Below are 15,966 nucleotides of genomic sequence, written 5' to 3' on the forward strand. Positions count from 1 at the left end.
TTCTGTTTTTTAAACGCTGCCGAGTCGAAACGCGGCAGTTATTCCGTTATTAATTCGCTTTTCAAGACGCGGCGGTGGCCGGAGACGTTAAGGTCTCAAATTTCGCCGCCCGCGTTCCGCACTTCAACGAGGGGTTGCCGGGAGCGACCGCGGACGCCGTCGCCCAATCGAACGACGCCGCGGTGCGATCTCCGAGGCCTCGCGAAGGCCGCGGCCACTGGGGCGGGGCGAATGGAGCGTGACTCCGCCCATCTGCTCCAGCACTTCGGTCGTGCAGTACGAGCCGCGAGAGAGGAGACAGGGCAGGAATACATCCACACGCCACCCACAGCATCCCACCGCTGTGCGGGCAGGAATACATCCACACGCCACCCACAGCATCCCACCGCTGTGCGGGCAGGAATACATCCACACGCCACCCACAGCATCCCACCGCTGTGCGGGCAGGAATACATCCACACGCCACCCACAGCATCCCACCGCTGTGCGGGCAGGAATACATCCACACGCCACCCACAGCATCCCACCGCTGTGCGGGCAGGAATACATCCACACGCCACCCACAGCATCCCACCGCTGTGCGGGCAGGAATACATCCACACGCCACCCACAGCATCCCACCGCTGTGCGGGCAGGAATACATCCACACGCCACCCACAGCATCCCACCGCTGTGCGGGCAGGAATACATCCACACGCCACCCACAGCATCCCACCGCTGTGCGGGCAGGAATACATCCACACGCCACCCACAGCATCCCACGCTGTGCGGGCAGGAATACATCCACACGCCACCCACAGCATCCCACCGCTGTGCGGCAGGAATACATCCACACGCCACCCACAGCATCCCACCGCTGTGCGGGCAGGAATACATCCACACGCCACCCACAGCATCCCACCGCTGTGCGGGCAGGAATACATCCACACGCCACCCACAGCATCCCACCGCTGTGCGGGCAGGAATACATCCACACGCCACCCACAGCATCCCACCGCTGTGCGGGCAGGAATACATCCACACGCCACCCACAGCATCCCACCGCTGTGCGGGCAGGAATACATCCACACGCCACCCACAGCATCCCACCGCTGTGCGGGCAGGAATACATCCACACGCCACCCACAGCATCCCACCGCTGGCGGCAGAATACATCCAACGCCACCCACAGGATCTCACGCGGCGGGCGGAATACACCACACGCCACCCACAGCATCCCACGCTTCGGCAGGAATACATCCACACGCCACCCACAGCATCCCACCGCTGTGCGGGCAGGAATACATCCACACGCCACCACAGCATCCCACCGCTGTGCGGGCAGGAATACATCCACACGCCACCCACAGCATCCCACCGCTGTGCGGCAGGAATACATCCACACGCCACCCACAGCATCCCACCGCTGTGCGGGCAGGAATACATCCACACGCCACCCACAGCATCCCACCGCTGTGCGGGCAGGAATACATCCACACGCCACCCACAGCATCCCACCGCTGTGCGGGCAGGAATTCAGTGCCAGACATCTAATGTGGACTGCTACTGACCCCTAGTGGCCGACAGTGGATCTTGCAGGAGTAGGGGAAAAAAAGGTCGCATCAAATCAGAAACTTAACATAACGTAAAATGATGAGAAGAGGCCATTCTGCACAGCAGTGCTTGCCATTTTCCTGACTAAATTGTACCTGGAGCTCTGATTACCTACAGACTTGGATAGTATCTAACCCCGTGCCAAGCCTAGTCTTTTAAATCCCCAGAGTTTTGGCCACTACTAGGTGACTTGGCAGGCTGTTCCATGCATTGACTAACTGTGGGCTGTTCTGTTTTGGGCAATTAATTACCAGGCCATAACATTCTCAAAAGGCCAAAATCAGCCATCCAGAGAAGCGTAAGCAGAGTCATTGATCCGTCTTTGATCATTCCTCATCCGTGTCCATGGTAACACCTGGCAGGTGACTCTCACCCGAACGGTCAGCCTGTCCACAAAAAAGCAATGGGGCTCCAGTGATTTTGAAGGCTTTTATTATGACATGGCCACACACTCCAGACACCTGTCAACTCTGGTAGTCATGGTAATCGACGCAGCAGCACATAGTTCCTCAGTTCCTCTTCTAACAGGTGCTCACTCTGAAGGAGAGGACACGCACACAAGGTGTGTGTCTCCAGACGATTGAGAGCAGTGCTCCTGGAGCACATATTATCTGTTCACTGTGCGTCTGTATAGTGTTAAAGTGTGTGTGTGTGTGTATGTCTCCAGACGATTGAGAGCAGTGCTCCTGGAGCACATATTATCTGTTCACTGTGCGTCTGTATAGTGTAAAGTGTGTGTGTGGATGTGTCTTCAGAAATTATTGATTAAGATCGTATTTTAAAAATGTTTTAGATACTATTCAGTGGAAAAAAAGTCATTTATTTTGTTCTTTAATAAACAGATGGTTTCTGTTTTCCCCAACACCTCTTTTTTTGTAATTTGTTTGAACGTGTAATAACATGTTACAATGTGTGTGTGTGAGTGTGTGTGTGTGTACAGTGTTACAATGTGTGTGTGTGTGTGTATGTGTGTGTGTGTGTGTTTGTGTAGGAGTTGTGTCTGTTGTGTGACTGGTGTCAGTGACAGTGTTTCGTTTGTGGTGTGTGGTGGACAGTAGTTACTTGTGTGTGTGTGTGTATGTTGTCAGTGTACGCTCATCCTGGACCGAGGACACAGGGGACACACCTGGGAGAAGCAAGAGCCTTACAGTTAACTGCTCTACGCCTGGACCAGGTACACAGTACACCTGGATACACCTTCAACCTTACAGTCACTGCCCATACACCTGTACACCCATACACCCATACACCTGTACACCTGTACACCCATACACCTGTACACCTGTACACCCATACACCCATACACCTGTACTCATATACATCCATATACCCATACACCTGTACACCCACATACCCATACACCTGTACACCCATACACCTGTACCCATATACATCCATATACCCATACACCTGTACACCCACATACCCATACACCCATACACCTGTACCCATGTACATCCATATACCCATACACCCATATACCTGTACCCATGTACATCCATATACCCGTACACCTTCTGCCTGCTGTCAATCCCCTATGAATAAATGTGTGTATGTGTGTAGTGTGTGTGTACATGCGTTAGTTTATGTGGTTTATGGAGACATTTTACCTGAATACATGCCAATGCTATGAGGACAGAGCTGATACACTGTATGTGTGTGCGCATGTGTGTGTGTGTGCGTGTGCGTAAGATAGATGGATATTTGGGCTGTTACCTAGTCGGCTGACGTCTGTAATGTTTCTCTGTTCATCATCGAAGAACATCATTTCACTGAACTGTACCCCACTGTCCGCCTGCAGTCTAAGGAGGAAGAGGAGGCAGTCTGACAGCAAGCCTCACAAAGAACACACACTCACACACACATATACAACACACACACACTCACACATACAATACTCACACACACATATACAACACACACATACACTCACACATACAACACACACATACACTCACACATACAAGTGCACACACACACACAAAACGCACACACATATATACATACACACACACACTATACACACGCGCACACACCCAATGCCTCTCAGAATACTAACTCACTTTTTGAAGTGTGTGACCTTTGATCCCGGGTAGATCTCTTTGAGGGAAAAGTATTGGTCGAGTTTGAAGAGCGACAGCAGCTGATTGGCTCCCTTCACCTCACTAGTGCTGTGAACCAGGAACAGGCAGGGAGCCTTTACAAAGCTCTTTCAGATGTGGAAAAACCCAAATCCAGGGTGGAGGGTATTTGGGGGATAGGGTGCAGGGTATAGGGGGATAGGGTGCAGGGTATAGGGTGCAGGGTATAGGGGGGATAGGGTGCAGGGTATAGGGGATAGGGTGCAGGGTACAGGGGGATAGGGTGCAGGGTATAGGGGGATAGGGAGCAGGGTATAGGGTTGCAGGGTAAGGGGGATAGGGAGCAGGGTATAGGGGTAGGGTGCAGGTTTGGGGATAAGGAGGTCAGGGATAGGGTGCAGGTATAGGGGATAGGGAGCAGGGTATGGATAGGGTCAGGGTACAGGGGGATAGGGTGCAGGGTATAGGGTGCAGGGTATGGGGGACAGGGCAGGGTATAGGGGGATAGGAGAGGTATAGGGCAAGGGTGCAGGTACAGGGGGGATAGGGTGCAGGGTATAGGGTGCAGGTATGGGAGAGGGACAGGGTGCAGGGTCATGGGGGATAGGGTGCAGGGTATAGGGCAGAGGATAGGGAGCAGGGTAAGGGTGCAGGGTATAGGGGGATAGGGACAGGGTATAGGGTGCAGGGTATCAGGGGATAGGAGCACGGTATAGGGTGCAGGGTATGGGGACTAGGGAGTCAGGTTTAGTAGGTGCAGGTATGGGGGATAGGGTGCAGGGTATGCGGGTGAAGGGACAGGGATAGGGTGCAGGGTATAGGGTGCAGGGTGATAGGGGAGTAGGTGTGCAGGGTACGAGCATGGGTGCAGGGAGGGGGATAGGGTGCAGGGTATAGGGGATAGGGCAGGGTATAGGGGGTCAGGGTACAGGGGATAGGGTGCAGGGTATAGGGGGATAGGGGCAGGGTATAGGGGTGGTGCAGGGTATGGGGGATAGGGGCAGGGTATAGGGTGCAGGGTATAGGGGGATAGGGAGAGCAGGGGTATAGGGTGCAGGGTATAGGGGGATAGGGGCAGGGTAAGGGGGGATAGGGAGCAGGGTATAGGGGGATAGGGAGCAGGTAAGGGGGATAGGGAGCAGGGTATAGGGGGTAGGACAGGGTATAGGGTGCAGGGTACAGGGGGGATAGGGAGCAGGGTATAGGGTAGCAGGGTATAGGGGGATAGGGAGCAGGTATAGGGGGATAGGTGAGCAGGGTATAGAAGGGCAGGGTATAGGGTGAACAGCCAGGTATAGGGGGGATAGGAGCAGGGTATAGGGGAGGTATAGGGGGACTAGGGTGCAGGGTATAGGGGGATAGGGAGCAGGGTATAGGGGGATAGGGAGCAGGGTATAGGGGGATAGGGAGCAGGGTATAGTAGGAAGGGGGATAGGGAGCAGGGTATAGGGGCAGGGTTACAGGGGGGATAGGGAGCAGGGATAGGGTGCAGGGTATAGGGGGATAGGGTGCAGGGTAAGGGGGATAGGGAGCAGGGTATAGGGAGCAGGGTATAGGGGGATAGGGACAGGGTAGGGCAGGGTATAGGGGATAGGGAGAGGGTATAGGGAGCAGGGTATAGGGGGGGATAGGGAGCAGGGTATAGGGTGCAGGGTATAGGGGGGATAGGGAGCAGGGTATAGGTGTGCAGGGTATAGGGGGATAGGGTGCAGGGTATAGGGGGATAGGGAGCAGGGATAGGGTGCAGGGACAGGGGGGATAGGGTGCAGGGTATAGGGGGATAGGGAGCAGGGTATAGGGGCAGGGTATAGGGGGATAGGGAGCAGGGTATAGGGTGCAGGGTACAGGGGGGATAGGGTGCAGGTATAGGGAGCAGGTATAGGGTGCAGGTATAGGGAGCAGGGTATAGGGAGGATAGGGTGCAGGGTACAGGGGGATAGGGTGCAGGGTACAGGGGTGCAGGTATGGGGATAGGGGCAGGGTACAGGGGGGATAGGGTGCAGGGTATAGGGGGATAGGGAGCAGGGTATAGGGCGCAGGGTATGGGGGATAGGGAGCAGGGTATAGGGTGCAGGGTACAGGGGGATAGGGGCAGGGTATAGGGAGCAGGGTATAGTGTGCAGGGTATGGGGGATAGGGAGCAGGGTAAGGGGTAGGAGCAGGGATAGGTGAGGGATAGGGTGCAGGGTATGGGGGATAGGGGCAGGGTAGATAGGGTGCAGGGTATAGGGGATAGGGAGCAGGGTATAGGGTGCAGGGTATAGGGGGATAGGGAGCAGGGTATAGGGTGCAGGGTACAGGGGGGATAGGGCAGGGTATAGGGTGCAGGGTATGGGGGATAGGGAGCAGGGTATAGGGTGCAGGGTATGGGGGATAGGTGCAGGTGCAGGGTACAGGGGGATAGGGAGCAGGGATAGGGAGCAGGGTATAGGGTCAGGTATAGGGGGTATAGGGAGCAGGGTATAGGGTGCAGGGTACAGGGGGGATAGGGAGCAGGGTAAGGGTGCAGGGTATGGGGGATAGGGAGCAGGGTATAGGGTGCAGGGTATGGGGGATAGGGTGCAGGGTGCAGGGTACAGGGGGGATAGGGAGCAGGGGATAGGGAGCAGGGTATAGGGTGCAGGGTATGGGGACAGGGAGCAGGGTATAGGGTGCAGGGTATGGGGGATAGGGTGCAGGGTGCAGGGTGCAGGGTATGGGGGATAGGGTGCAGGGTATAGGGTGCAGGGTATGGGGGATAGGGTGCAGGGTGCAGGGTGCAGGGTATGGGGGATAGGGTGCAGGGTATAGGGTGCAGGGTATGGGGGATAGGGTGCAGGGTGCAGGGTGCAGGGTATGGGGGATAGGGAGCAGGGTATAGGGTGCAGGGTATGGGGGATAGGGAGCAGGGTATAGGGTGCAGGGTATGGGGGATAGGGAGCAGGGTATGGGGATAGGGTGCAGGGTATAGGGTGCAGGGTACAGGGGGGATAGGGAGCAGGGTATAGGGTGCAGGGTACAGGGGGGATAGGGAGCAGGGTATAGGGTGCAGGGTATAGGGTGCAGGGTACAGGGGGGATAGGGAGCAGGGTATAGGGTGCAGGGTATGGGGGATAGGGAGCAGGGTATAGGGGACGTCTCAGCACGCTCACCGTGAGGCTACCCCGAGTTTGAAGCCCTGTTTATGCAGGGAGCTCAACACTTCCACCGTCTCTCTGTAGAGGAGGACCGCGTGCCCCCGGGAATCCACTACCCCTCCACTGAGGGGAGGGGAGGGGGGGAGAGAGAGTGAACTTATTTAAATCCATTCATGAATGAACACACAATGCTGATTCCCACAGGAGACTTTTGAACATATTGTGCAAATAGAAGGGTGTGTGTGTGTGTGTGCACACGTGCGTGCGTGTGTGCGCGTGCGTTTGCGTGTGCACGTGTGCCTGTGTGTGTGTGAGTGCGTGTGCGTGTGTGCCTGTGTGTGTGTGTGTGTGTGTATGTGCGTGTGTGCGTGTGTGTGTGTGTGTGTGTGTGTGTGTGTGTGCCGTGTGTGTGTGTGTGTGCATGTGCGTGTGCAAGATGGCGGAGGTAGAGACGGGGTTACACACGCTTTGTCCTTGCGGAACGGGGGGTCCACATGGGTGTCAACCCAAAAAGGCCACAGTGTGTAGTCTGGAACAAACAGGAGAAGGACATTTAGAAATCAGCGATTAGGCTGCAGAAATGACACTCTTTAACGGCCCGGGTTCGAGGCTGGCACCTAAAACAGGGAGGGTGGGCGAGGAGCGTGTTCGCCATTTAGTCATTTGGGTTTGATTGCACTGTCCCTTGCTGTGACTCAGAAGAATACAGTTTGTCAGTCCATCGCAGAGAAACACACACACACACACACACCTAGGGAAAATTTTGACTCTCCAATTGGCCTAACTCGCATGCCTTCTGACTGTGGGAGCAAACCGCAGTGGAGAACATGCAGAGAACACGCTGACCAGAGGTGGGTAACCCGGCTTCAAAGGGTAAAAAGACTGACCATGTATTTGTTCCACCACCCTGCACTAAACCACCTGATCCTAATTAGCATAACTCTTTAGCATGATGGGAGAACTAATTATTGTAATCAGCTGGTTTAGTGCATGTTGGTGGAGCAAATGCATGGTCAGTCTTTTTACTCTTTGAAGCCGAAAGCATAAGCGAACTAAGCGGCTGCTTAGGGCCCCTGTGGCCATCAGGGGGCCCCCATACGGTATTCATCCCCTATCGCAAAACCAGCGGTAGTAATTTCAAATGGAACGACGGAATATTTCATAACAATCTAATGTAAGATGAATCTTACATTAGAGAATCCCCCCCCCCCCCCCCGGACCTTTTTGTCTGAATCCTGGATCAAATCCAAAACATGCTAGGTTATCTAGGTAAATTAAATAACTCTATGAAGATAATAAATCGGTTAAACTTCGCGGATTCTGAAACTTTGCTAATTTTTTAACTTTTGCAGTGCAGCTAATTTATGGTCATTGGTTGCCTGCACATCTAACCTACGGCCCCAAACTACTAAAGTAAGTGCATTGTAATTTTACACCGCAAGAGTATTAAATAAGGTCACGTGGCCTGGATATTACGCAGGTGAAGGTCCGTAGGTGCTTGGATCAGATGACAGCAGTGACGTTATTTATGGAGCTACTTCTGATACGAACAGCATATTAAGGACCATTTGAACTTGACACGTAATTAATCTGACAGAAATCACTTTCTAAATCAACATCTGAAGCGAAAATGGGACACACCACGGGCTTCTAGTTATCTGAATTTATCTTACTACTAATTTGTTGTTTATCTGCGTGGAAACCACACTGATACTCGTTGGCACAAGAAGTTACAGCTAGTTAAGAAACTTACCCAAGTCGAAGACGATTAGTTTTGGTTTTGACATGATTTTTTAAATATATATATCTTATACAGTTTACTTCACACAGCCCAAATAGGCTTACTGCCAGCTAGACTGCGGAGGCTAACCGATAGCTAGCTAGACCTTTCCCGTACCGTGCTGGACAAACAGGCTGCGTAATCGCAGGCTATTTACGGTAATAATTTCCTTTTAATCATTGATTTCGACCCCAAACAACAACGATAATTGCACTATTATGCCGCCGTGACAACAACTAAATAATTTTCGAATGAATGTGATCCAGAAATACGGAAGTAAAATAGGTACACACGTGACGTCAGTTCTATATGAGTAATCCAGTGAACTAGTTCAGTGGTGTAATCGATTGAGCGTACATGGAAATGGAGAGGGTAGGAGGGGCCAGGCGGTGAAGCCTAGGAAGTAACGAGGAAACAGCCTCTACTGCGCATGCTTGAGGGAAAAAGCACTTGCTGAGTCGGAGTCGTATATATCATAAACTGCTATGTGAATCATGTGATATCTCTGAAAGAGTGCAGATTCGAATCTGCCGTCAGTCCAACGCCACACCTCCTGCAGCTGTGGGCAGAACCAGGAACTCACTCCCACTCTCTCCATCAAGCAGTTTCAGAGAAACGAAACTGAACTCTGTCTCTGTCAGTGTGAGCAGTAAAATGGCTGAAGGTGGAGTTTTACTGGATCAGGACCAGTTGAGCTGTGCGATCTGTCTGGATCTACTGCAGAATCCAGTGACTATCCCCTGCGGACACAGTTACTGTATGTGTTGTATTAATGGTTGCTGGAATCAGTATAATCGAACTGATGTCTACAGCTGTCCCCAGTGCAGACAGACCTTCAGACCAATGCCTGTTTTAAAAAAAAATACCATGCTGGCTGAAGTGGTGGAGAAACTGAAGACAGGACTCCAAGCTGCTCCTCCTGCTCACTGTTACGCTGGACCTGGAGACGTGGCGTGTGATTTCTGCACTGGGAGAAAGCTGAAAGCTGTGAAGTCCTGCCTGGTGTGTCTGGCCTCTTTCTGCGAAAGTCACCTCCACCCTCACTATGAATCTCCTGCTCTTAAGAAGCATAACCTGGTCAAAGCCACTGGAAACCTGCAGGACAAGATCTGCTCTCATCATGACAAAGTTCTGGAGGTGTACTGTCGTACTGATCAGCAGTGTATCTGTCTGCTGTGTGTGATGGATGAACACAGAGGCCATGATACAGTCTCAGCTGCAGCAGAAAGGACTGAGAAACAGGTAAGGACTGGATCCAGGCGTAGACAAAAAAAATTGCTTGAGCCCACTAGGCTACCAAGTTAATGAATCTGGTATCAAAAATTTGTCTATTGGCCAAATTTCTAGAACAACATTTAAAACATATTTCAAGTACTCATTGTATTTAGCACTGCTGTGTGTGTTTTTCCAGAAATAAATTGAGATACTGAATATTAATATAATTAATGTATTGTAATATGATAACAAAACTCTCATTAGATTCATTGCAACTTTCATTAGTTGTCATAAGTATTTAGTAATTATTATTATTATATCCCAGCAATAACTCAAAACCCAAGACCAAATTTCCTGGCCCTCATATTTTAAAGGACATGATAACAATTTGTTCAATTTATCCACAGAAGCAGCTGGGGGTGACACAGAGTAAACTCCAGCAGAGAATCCAGGAGAGGGAGAAGGAGCTGCAGGATCTGAGACAGGCTGTGCAGGCATTCAAGGTAAGTACTGACCAGAGGAGAAGACAACAGCTGGCTGCTGGAAGAGCCATTTCAGGGCTCAGTCAGAGCTCTCCTCCAGTCAGCCAGTGAGGAGCCCAGTGTTGGGCCACTTTCCAGCCCTGTGGGGCTCAATCCCACTGAGCCACACTGTGTGGAACAGGCTGTCTGGGGTCCTGGGGTCCCGGTAAGAGCTGAGTGAAAGGCCTAGTTAAAATGTACAGCCCTCCTCTCTCTGTGTCTCCTAAATGCGTTCTACACAGGCAGGGGTGGAGGACAGTGAGATGTTTGTTACTGAGCTGATCCGCTCCATTGAGAGAAGGCGCTCTGAGGTGAAAGAGCTGATCAGAGATCAGGACACGGCTGAAGTGAGTCGGGCTGAAGGACTCCTGGAGCAACTGGAGCAGGAGATTGCTGAGCTGAGGAGGAGAGATGCTGAGCTGGAGCAGCTTTCAAACATAGAGGATCACATCCAATTCTTCCAGGTAGCATCACTGGCTCTCTGACAGTCTGCACTGTGTGCATTGTGTATAAATGGTGAGGCATGTTTCTCATTACAAAGTGCGGTGCCCGGTTGCAAAAACCAACTAAACCCTTAAAATTAAATTTGAGAAACCCCTTTTCAAATGAGTTGCATGTAAGCAGCTTATGTGTTCCCTTAGGGGTGACATAGCTCAGGAGGTAAGACCGATTGTCTGGCAGTCGGAGGGTTGCCGGTTCGATCCCCACCCTGGGCGTGTCGAAGTGTCCCTGAGCGAGACACCTAACCCCTAACTGCTCTGGCGAATGAGAGGCATCAATTGTAAAGCGCTTTGGATAAAAGCGCTATATAAATGCAGTCCATTTACCATTTAATACGTTGTAAGGGACAACCTTTAGACCTCTCGGTTTCTCTCTTACTTCTCTTGCTTTAGTATTCCCTTAAGTTCCATTATGCTTTTCAAAACACTCCATAGTGACAATTTTCCTTAAGAAATTTTATGGTGTCCATGCCAGCCCTCTAAAAGGGAAATAATTTGTGAAACAAAACAATGGCTGAATTTATGATGATCAAAGAAGTTTTCATCTTCTGTTACTGTATGTAGGTGAGGGCCTGGCTGAATTTACAGAATATTTGTCATGTTTGCCATACTCCTCTAAGAGAAAAATATTGTCATCCTCTGTCCAGTTGGGTTTCCTTTTTCTTTTGGCATTGTTGTTTTTTTTCTTTTTTTTCGCATTCATTTTATTTTCAAGTGTGCTACCTCACAAAGGCTTGGCCTACACTAGATCAGGGAGGTTTAGAGATCGATGATACATCACCATGGTAACCTGAGTACATAACTGCAGTGCTATGACCAGACCTGGGTCAAATACGTGTTTGTTTTGGATTAAAATGCTTTTCTGTGCTCTATTGATCTGGTCTATTGATACCACTACAGTTATGTACTTAGGTTACCATGGTGACATATCATCAATCTCTAAACCTCCCTGATTTAGTGTAGGCTATGCCTTCATGAGGTATCACGCTTAGGCAAGGGACCAATCTAAGAAGCTTCATGGATCGCTCCTAAAGATCTTCCTCACCATTGGAAAATATTTGTCGAAAGGTACACACTTCAGGTTGAAACTTAAGTTGTGTTTTATATAGCTGGCTACTGCTCCTTGCATCCACACATCAGTCTGTATTGAGACTATTTTTGTTGTATCTGTCTGTCTGTTTGTCTGCAGAGCTGTCAGTCTGTCTGTGCCCCTCCTGGACCTGGAGACTTACCCGGCGTCACTGGCAGTCCACACGTCTCTTTTGAGGCTGTGAAAAAATCTGTATCTGAACTGAAAGAGAGACTGAAGGACATCTCCAAGGGGGAATTAGTCGAAATCTCTCGAATAGGTGACTGATTTAATTTGCTTTTTCTCCAGATTTCATGCACATGACACTACTCACTGAGGATGCAAATTCAGAAACAATAAAATGTGTCAACATATTTTAGTCAGTCTGTGAGTTCATAAAGCGTATGATATTAACACTAGCGGTATAACAGGCATAACTGTATTAACTCCCTGAATACGTACGTAAAACGATTCCAATAGAAAAATAAAAATTCACTGTTCTTTTGTTGGTACAGTTAAGAGGCAGAGCAATGTTTAACATTTTAAAGGCCTTGTAGCTGAACGTGTACAGTCAAAACTACCAGTACTGTCGAAAAACGATGTGCACAGATAAGGGATTGATGGACGTGCAACTCATCAACAGGAGTTATTCCTTTTTTTAAAATTCTACACTCTTTCAAATGGCTAACTAGCCAACATGGCTGGCAAGGATTAAAATATGACATTAGTAAGGGCTTAGCTAGCTAGTAGATTTAGCCATGCTGTAGCTAGCCAGCCAACATGCTAATCCAGCATTTAGAGCAGAGCTCTTTGTTTCTGTATGTCACAGACATTTGTATATGTAAGGTAACCTGTCAGTCAGTTTTCTTACTAACATGTTCAATAACGTGTTGAATGTATATGTCTCTGGTTAGCAGTATAGTCAGTAAAGCCTCTGAAGTTAGAAAGCCCTCACAAAACACTTGCTAGCTTACATATTCCAAAAACAAATAGCTGGGTAGTCAACAGATCATAACTGCAGTCGTTAAAGTTACTTTATTTATAAATATATTTAGTTTTCTTCTGTCTATATCTGCTGAACCAACTGTATTTGTGTAGTCATTCAACTCACAAAATAATAATAATGATAATAATAATAATAATAATAATAAATAACTGAAGTGTAGTGAAATGTGATTAATATGAGTTTTATTCTCTCCATCCGCTTCTTCATCAGATTCCTGTCGGCTCACACTGGACCCCAACACTGCTCACAGAAACCTCCGTCTGTCTGAGGGGAACAGAGAGGTGACTTATGTGAGAAAGATCCAGCCATATCCTGATCATCCAGACAGATTTGACTGTTGGGAGCAAGTGCTGTGCAGAGAGGGTCTGTCTGGGCGCTGTTACTGGGAGGCTGAGTGGAGTGGGAATGGGGTTTATATAGCAGTGTCATATAAAGAGATCAGCAGGAAAGGAGGCAGTAATGACTGTGCTCTGGGACAGAATGACAAGTCCTGGAGTTTGCGCTGCTCTCCCTCAAGTTTCTATTTCTATCACAGTTATGAGAGCACTAAAATCCCTGTTCCCCCCTCCTCCAGAGTAGGAGTGTACCTGGATTACAGGGCAGGAACTCTGTCCTTCTACAGCGTCTCTGACACAATGACCCTCCTGCACAGAGTCCAGACCACATTCACTCAGCCCCTCTATCCCGGGTTTTGGGTTTATAAATCACACGTGAAACTGTCATTAAAGATGATGGAAAGTGATCGTTTTTAGGGGCCAAAGTACTGATGGTGGAAGGCAACCTGCTGACAAAATACCATATTTGTAAAATATCGTAGAGTATAATAGATTTTTTTAAAAAACTTTTTTTCCCCAAAATGGTTACTTGTCTTTTCTAGCCATTTCTGCATCAAACGTTTTAGAAGAAATACTCTTGAGGGAGGCACGGTGGCACAATGGTTAGAGCTGTTGCCTCGCAAGAAGGAGCTTCTGGGTTCTCAAGAAGGAGGTTCTGGGTTCTCAAGAAGGAGGCTCTGGGTTCTCAAGAAGGAGGTTCTGGGTTCCATAGAAGGAGGTTCTGGGTTCCATAGAAGGAGGTTCTGGGTTCGCAAGAAAGAGGTTCTGGGTTCGCAAGAAAGAGGTTCCAAGGTTCCCAGCATGGAGTGGATGCAAGAACATGCTAGAACATGGAGAGTGCTTTTTCTCCCTGTGTTTGCGTGGGTTTCCTCCGGGTACTCCGGTTTCCTTCCACAGTCCAAAGACATGCGTGGCCCTTGACAAAGGCTTTGGCCTCAGAACTGGACTTGGTCCCTGCTACACTGTGGCTGCCCACTGCTCCTAGTATGGGTTAAATGCAGAGGACAGATTACCCCTTGGGGTTCAATAAAGCTTATCTATCTTACACCAACTCTTGGGGATCCATCAAAACCAGTTATAATGTAATATTTATGGGCAGTTTGATTCTACTGAATCATTCCTTTCAAGTTGATTAATGCAAATTATTTTTTTCATATAATGAGTTAATATTGAGTTTTTTCAAGCTCATCATTCAGTGTTATAGGAGCAAGGCTGCGCTTGTAGCCTTCTTGCACGGTCACAGACATAATTATACGTCGTATGTATCGGTAGCTACGAGCTGCCATTGACGCTTAAGCAACAACTGAACTACGAACGCAGTATGAGTGCACATGAACATGACAACGGTGTCACAGGCATTCCTATTGGTTAGCTTAGTGGACAGTGCTGACTGACATTATAAAGAGCCTATCGTGTAGCGCCGCATAGAACATCCCGTCAGAAGTAGCACTCACTGCAATCGCGTAACCAAGTAACATCGTGGGATCTAGCCAAGGAACTACATAAGAGCAGATGACGCTTGCTGCACCGTTGGGTGTTGTATTAAAGGGTCCACTAGAGGGCGATAGACAGCGTGCCATTCCCAGCTGTTGCTGCTTCAGTTCACAGCATTCAGTGTTTGCCCCAGGATTTTTTTTTTTTTCCCGGCAGGTTGTGTGACGTGATGCCCAGGGACGCACACACACTCGCGTGCACACGCTCCTGTTTGCGCATACACACACACACACACACACACACACACAGCCCATAATAACTGAGCTCAGAGAGCTTAAAGGAACAGTAACGTCCCATACCCGAGTCCAGCGTGGGAGAAGCAAGCTTCAGGGACAGAGTGAGTTTAACATGCACTGGAGTCTCCAGACTCGATATGGGCAGGTCAGTGATTATGTTATTGTGCCTGTGCCACTCTGCAGCACCTCTGGGGCTGAGAAAGTGCGACCGCTAACATTCCTCAATGCTAATCTCCCATAAGGGGCCACACACACACAGGCAATGTTACTTGTAGCATTTTTCATTTCGTATAAGGCAAATAGGACCTGTGGTGAGCTCGGTGGCACTGTTTTATGTTTATAATTTCTTATTATACGTACTTATTATACAGGCCTGTGTATGTTTGGTTTGTGGCTATGACACTGGTGTGTCAGTTTCATAAGACCCGCTGCTATTTTTGTAATATTATTTGTTATTTTAAAGTATTTAGCCTTCTGTTGGCAATGTTGATGTTGTAGCATATTAGGCATATTTTTGTGAAATAAAGATCATGGCTTTTGCAACTGAAATGCTTTTTTTCAAATTATTTTCTTGGTTATACTCCTCCTTCCTATCTACCGTTTTATGCTGCTATTCAATGAGAGCTGTGGGTCTCATAGCACTGCAGGCTAAGCTGTGGGTCTCATAGCACTGCAGGCTAAGCTGTGGGTCTCATAGCACTGCAGGCTAAGCTGTGGGTCTCATAGCACTGCAGGCTAAGCTGTGGGTCTCATAGCACTGCAGGCTAAGCTGTGGGTCTCATAGCACTGCAGGCGAAGCTGTGGGTCTCATAGCACTGCAGGCTAAGCTGTGGGTCTCATAGCACTGCAGGCTAAGCTGTGGGTCTCATAACACTGCAGGCTAAGCAAGCTGTGGGTCTCATAGCACTGCAGGCTAAGCAAGCTGTGGGTCTCATAGCACTGCAGGCTAAGCTGTGGGTCTCATAGCACTGCAGGCTAAGCTGTGGGTCTCATAGCACTGCAGGCGAAGCTGTGGGTCTC

General features: G+C 49.3%; 2 protein-coding genes across 7 annotated transcripts; one reads left to right on the forward strand and one right to left on the reverse strand.

The window, feature by feature from the left end:
* Window positions 1-2,817: 2,817 nt before the first annotated feature.
* Window positions 2,818-8,890, reverse strand: mdp1 (magnesium dependent phosphatase 1). Its single transcript, XM_064334404.1, has 5 exons — window positions 8,544-8,890; window positions 7,256-7,319; window positions 6,806-6,913; window positions 3,657-3,764; window positions 2,818-3,395 (listed from the first exon to the last, which is right to left on the reverse strand). The coding sequence occupies exons 1-5, from the start codon at window positions 8,575-8,577 to the stop codon at window positions 3,221-3,223; spliced, it is 489 nt and encodes a 162-aa protein (XP_064190474.1). The 5' UTR covers window positions 8,578-8,890; the 3' UTR covers window positions 2,818-3,220.
* A 47-nt stretch (window positions 8,891-8,937) lies between these two features.
* On the forward strand, window positions 8,938-15,495 carry LOC135254218 (tripartite motif-containing protein 16-like). Of its 6 annotated transcripts, none has more exons than XR_010329778.1 (6): window positions 8,938-9,812; window positions 10,193-10,288; window positions 10,549-10,770; window positions 11,996-12,155; window positions 13,092-13,919; window positions 14,009-15,495. XR_010329778.1 is itself a non-coding variant. In XM_064334335.1 (5 exons), exons 1-5 carry the CDS (start codon window positions 9,225-9,227, stop codon window positions 13,631-13,633), a joined length of 1,608 nt encoding a protein of 535 aa, XP_064190405.1. In that variant the 5' UTR covers window positions 8,938-9,224; the 3' UTR covers window positions 13,634-15,495. The 6 variants fall into 6 exon arrangements, 1 of the variants encoding a protein (XP_064190405.1); XR_010329776.1 differs by having other exon boundaries at window positions 13,092-13,912; window positions 13,957-15,495; XR_010329777.1 differs by having other exon boundaries at window positions 13,092-13,912; window positions 13,979-15,495.
* The last annotated feature ends 471 nt before the right edge of the window (window positions 15,496-15,966 follow it).

Source organism: Anguilla rostrata, chromosome 4 (genome assembly GCF_018555375.3).
Source record: "Anguilla rostrata isolate EN2019 chromosome 4, ASM1855537v3, whole genome shotgun sequence".
Lineage (NCBI taxonomy): Eukaryota > Metazoa > Chordata > Actinopteri > Anguilliformes > Anguillidae > Anguilla > Anguilla rostrata.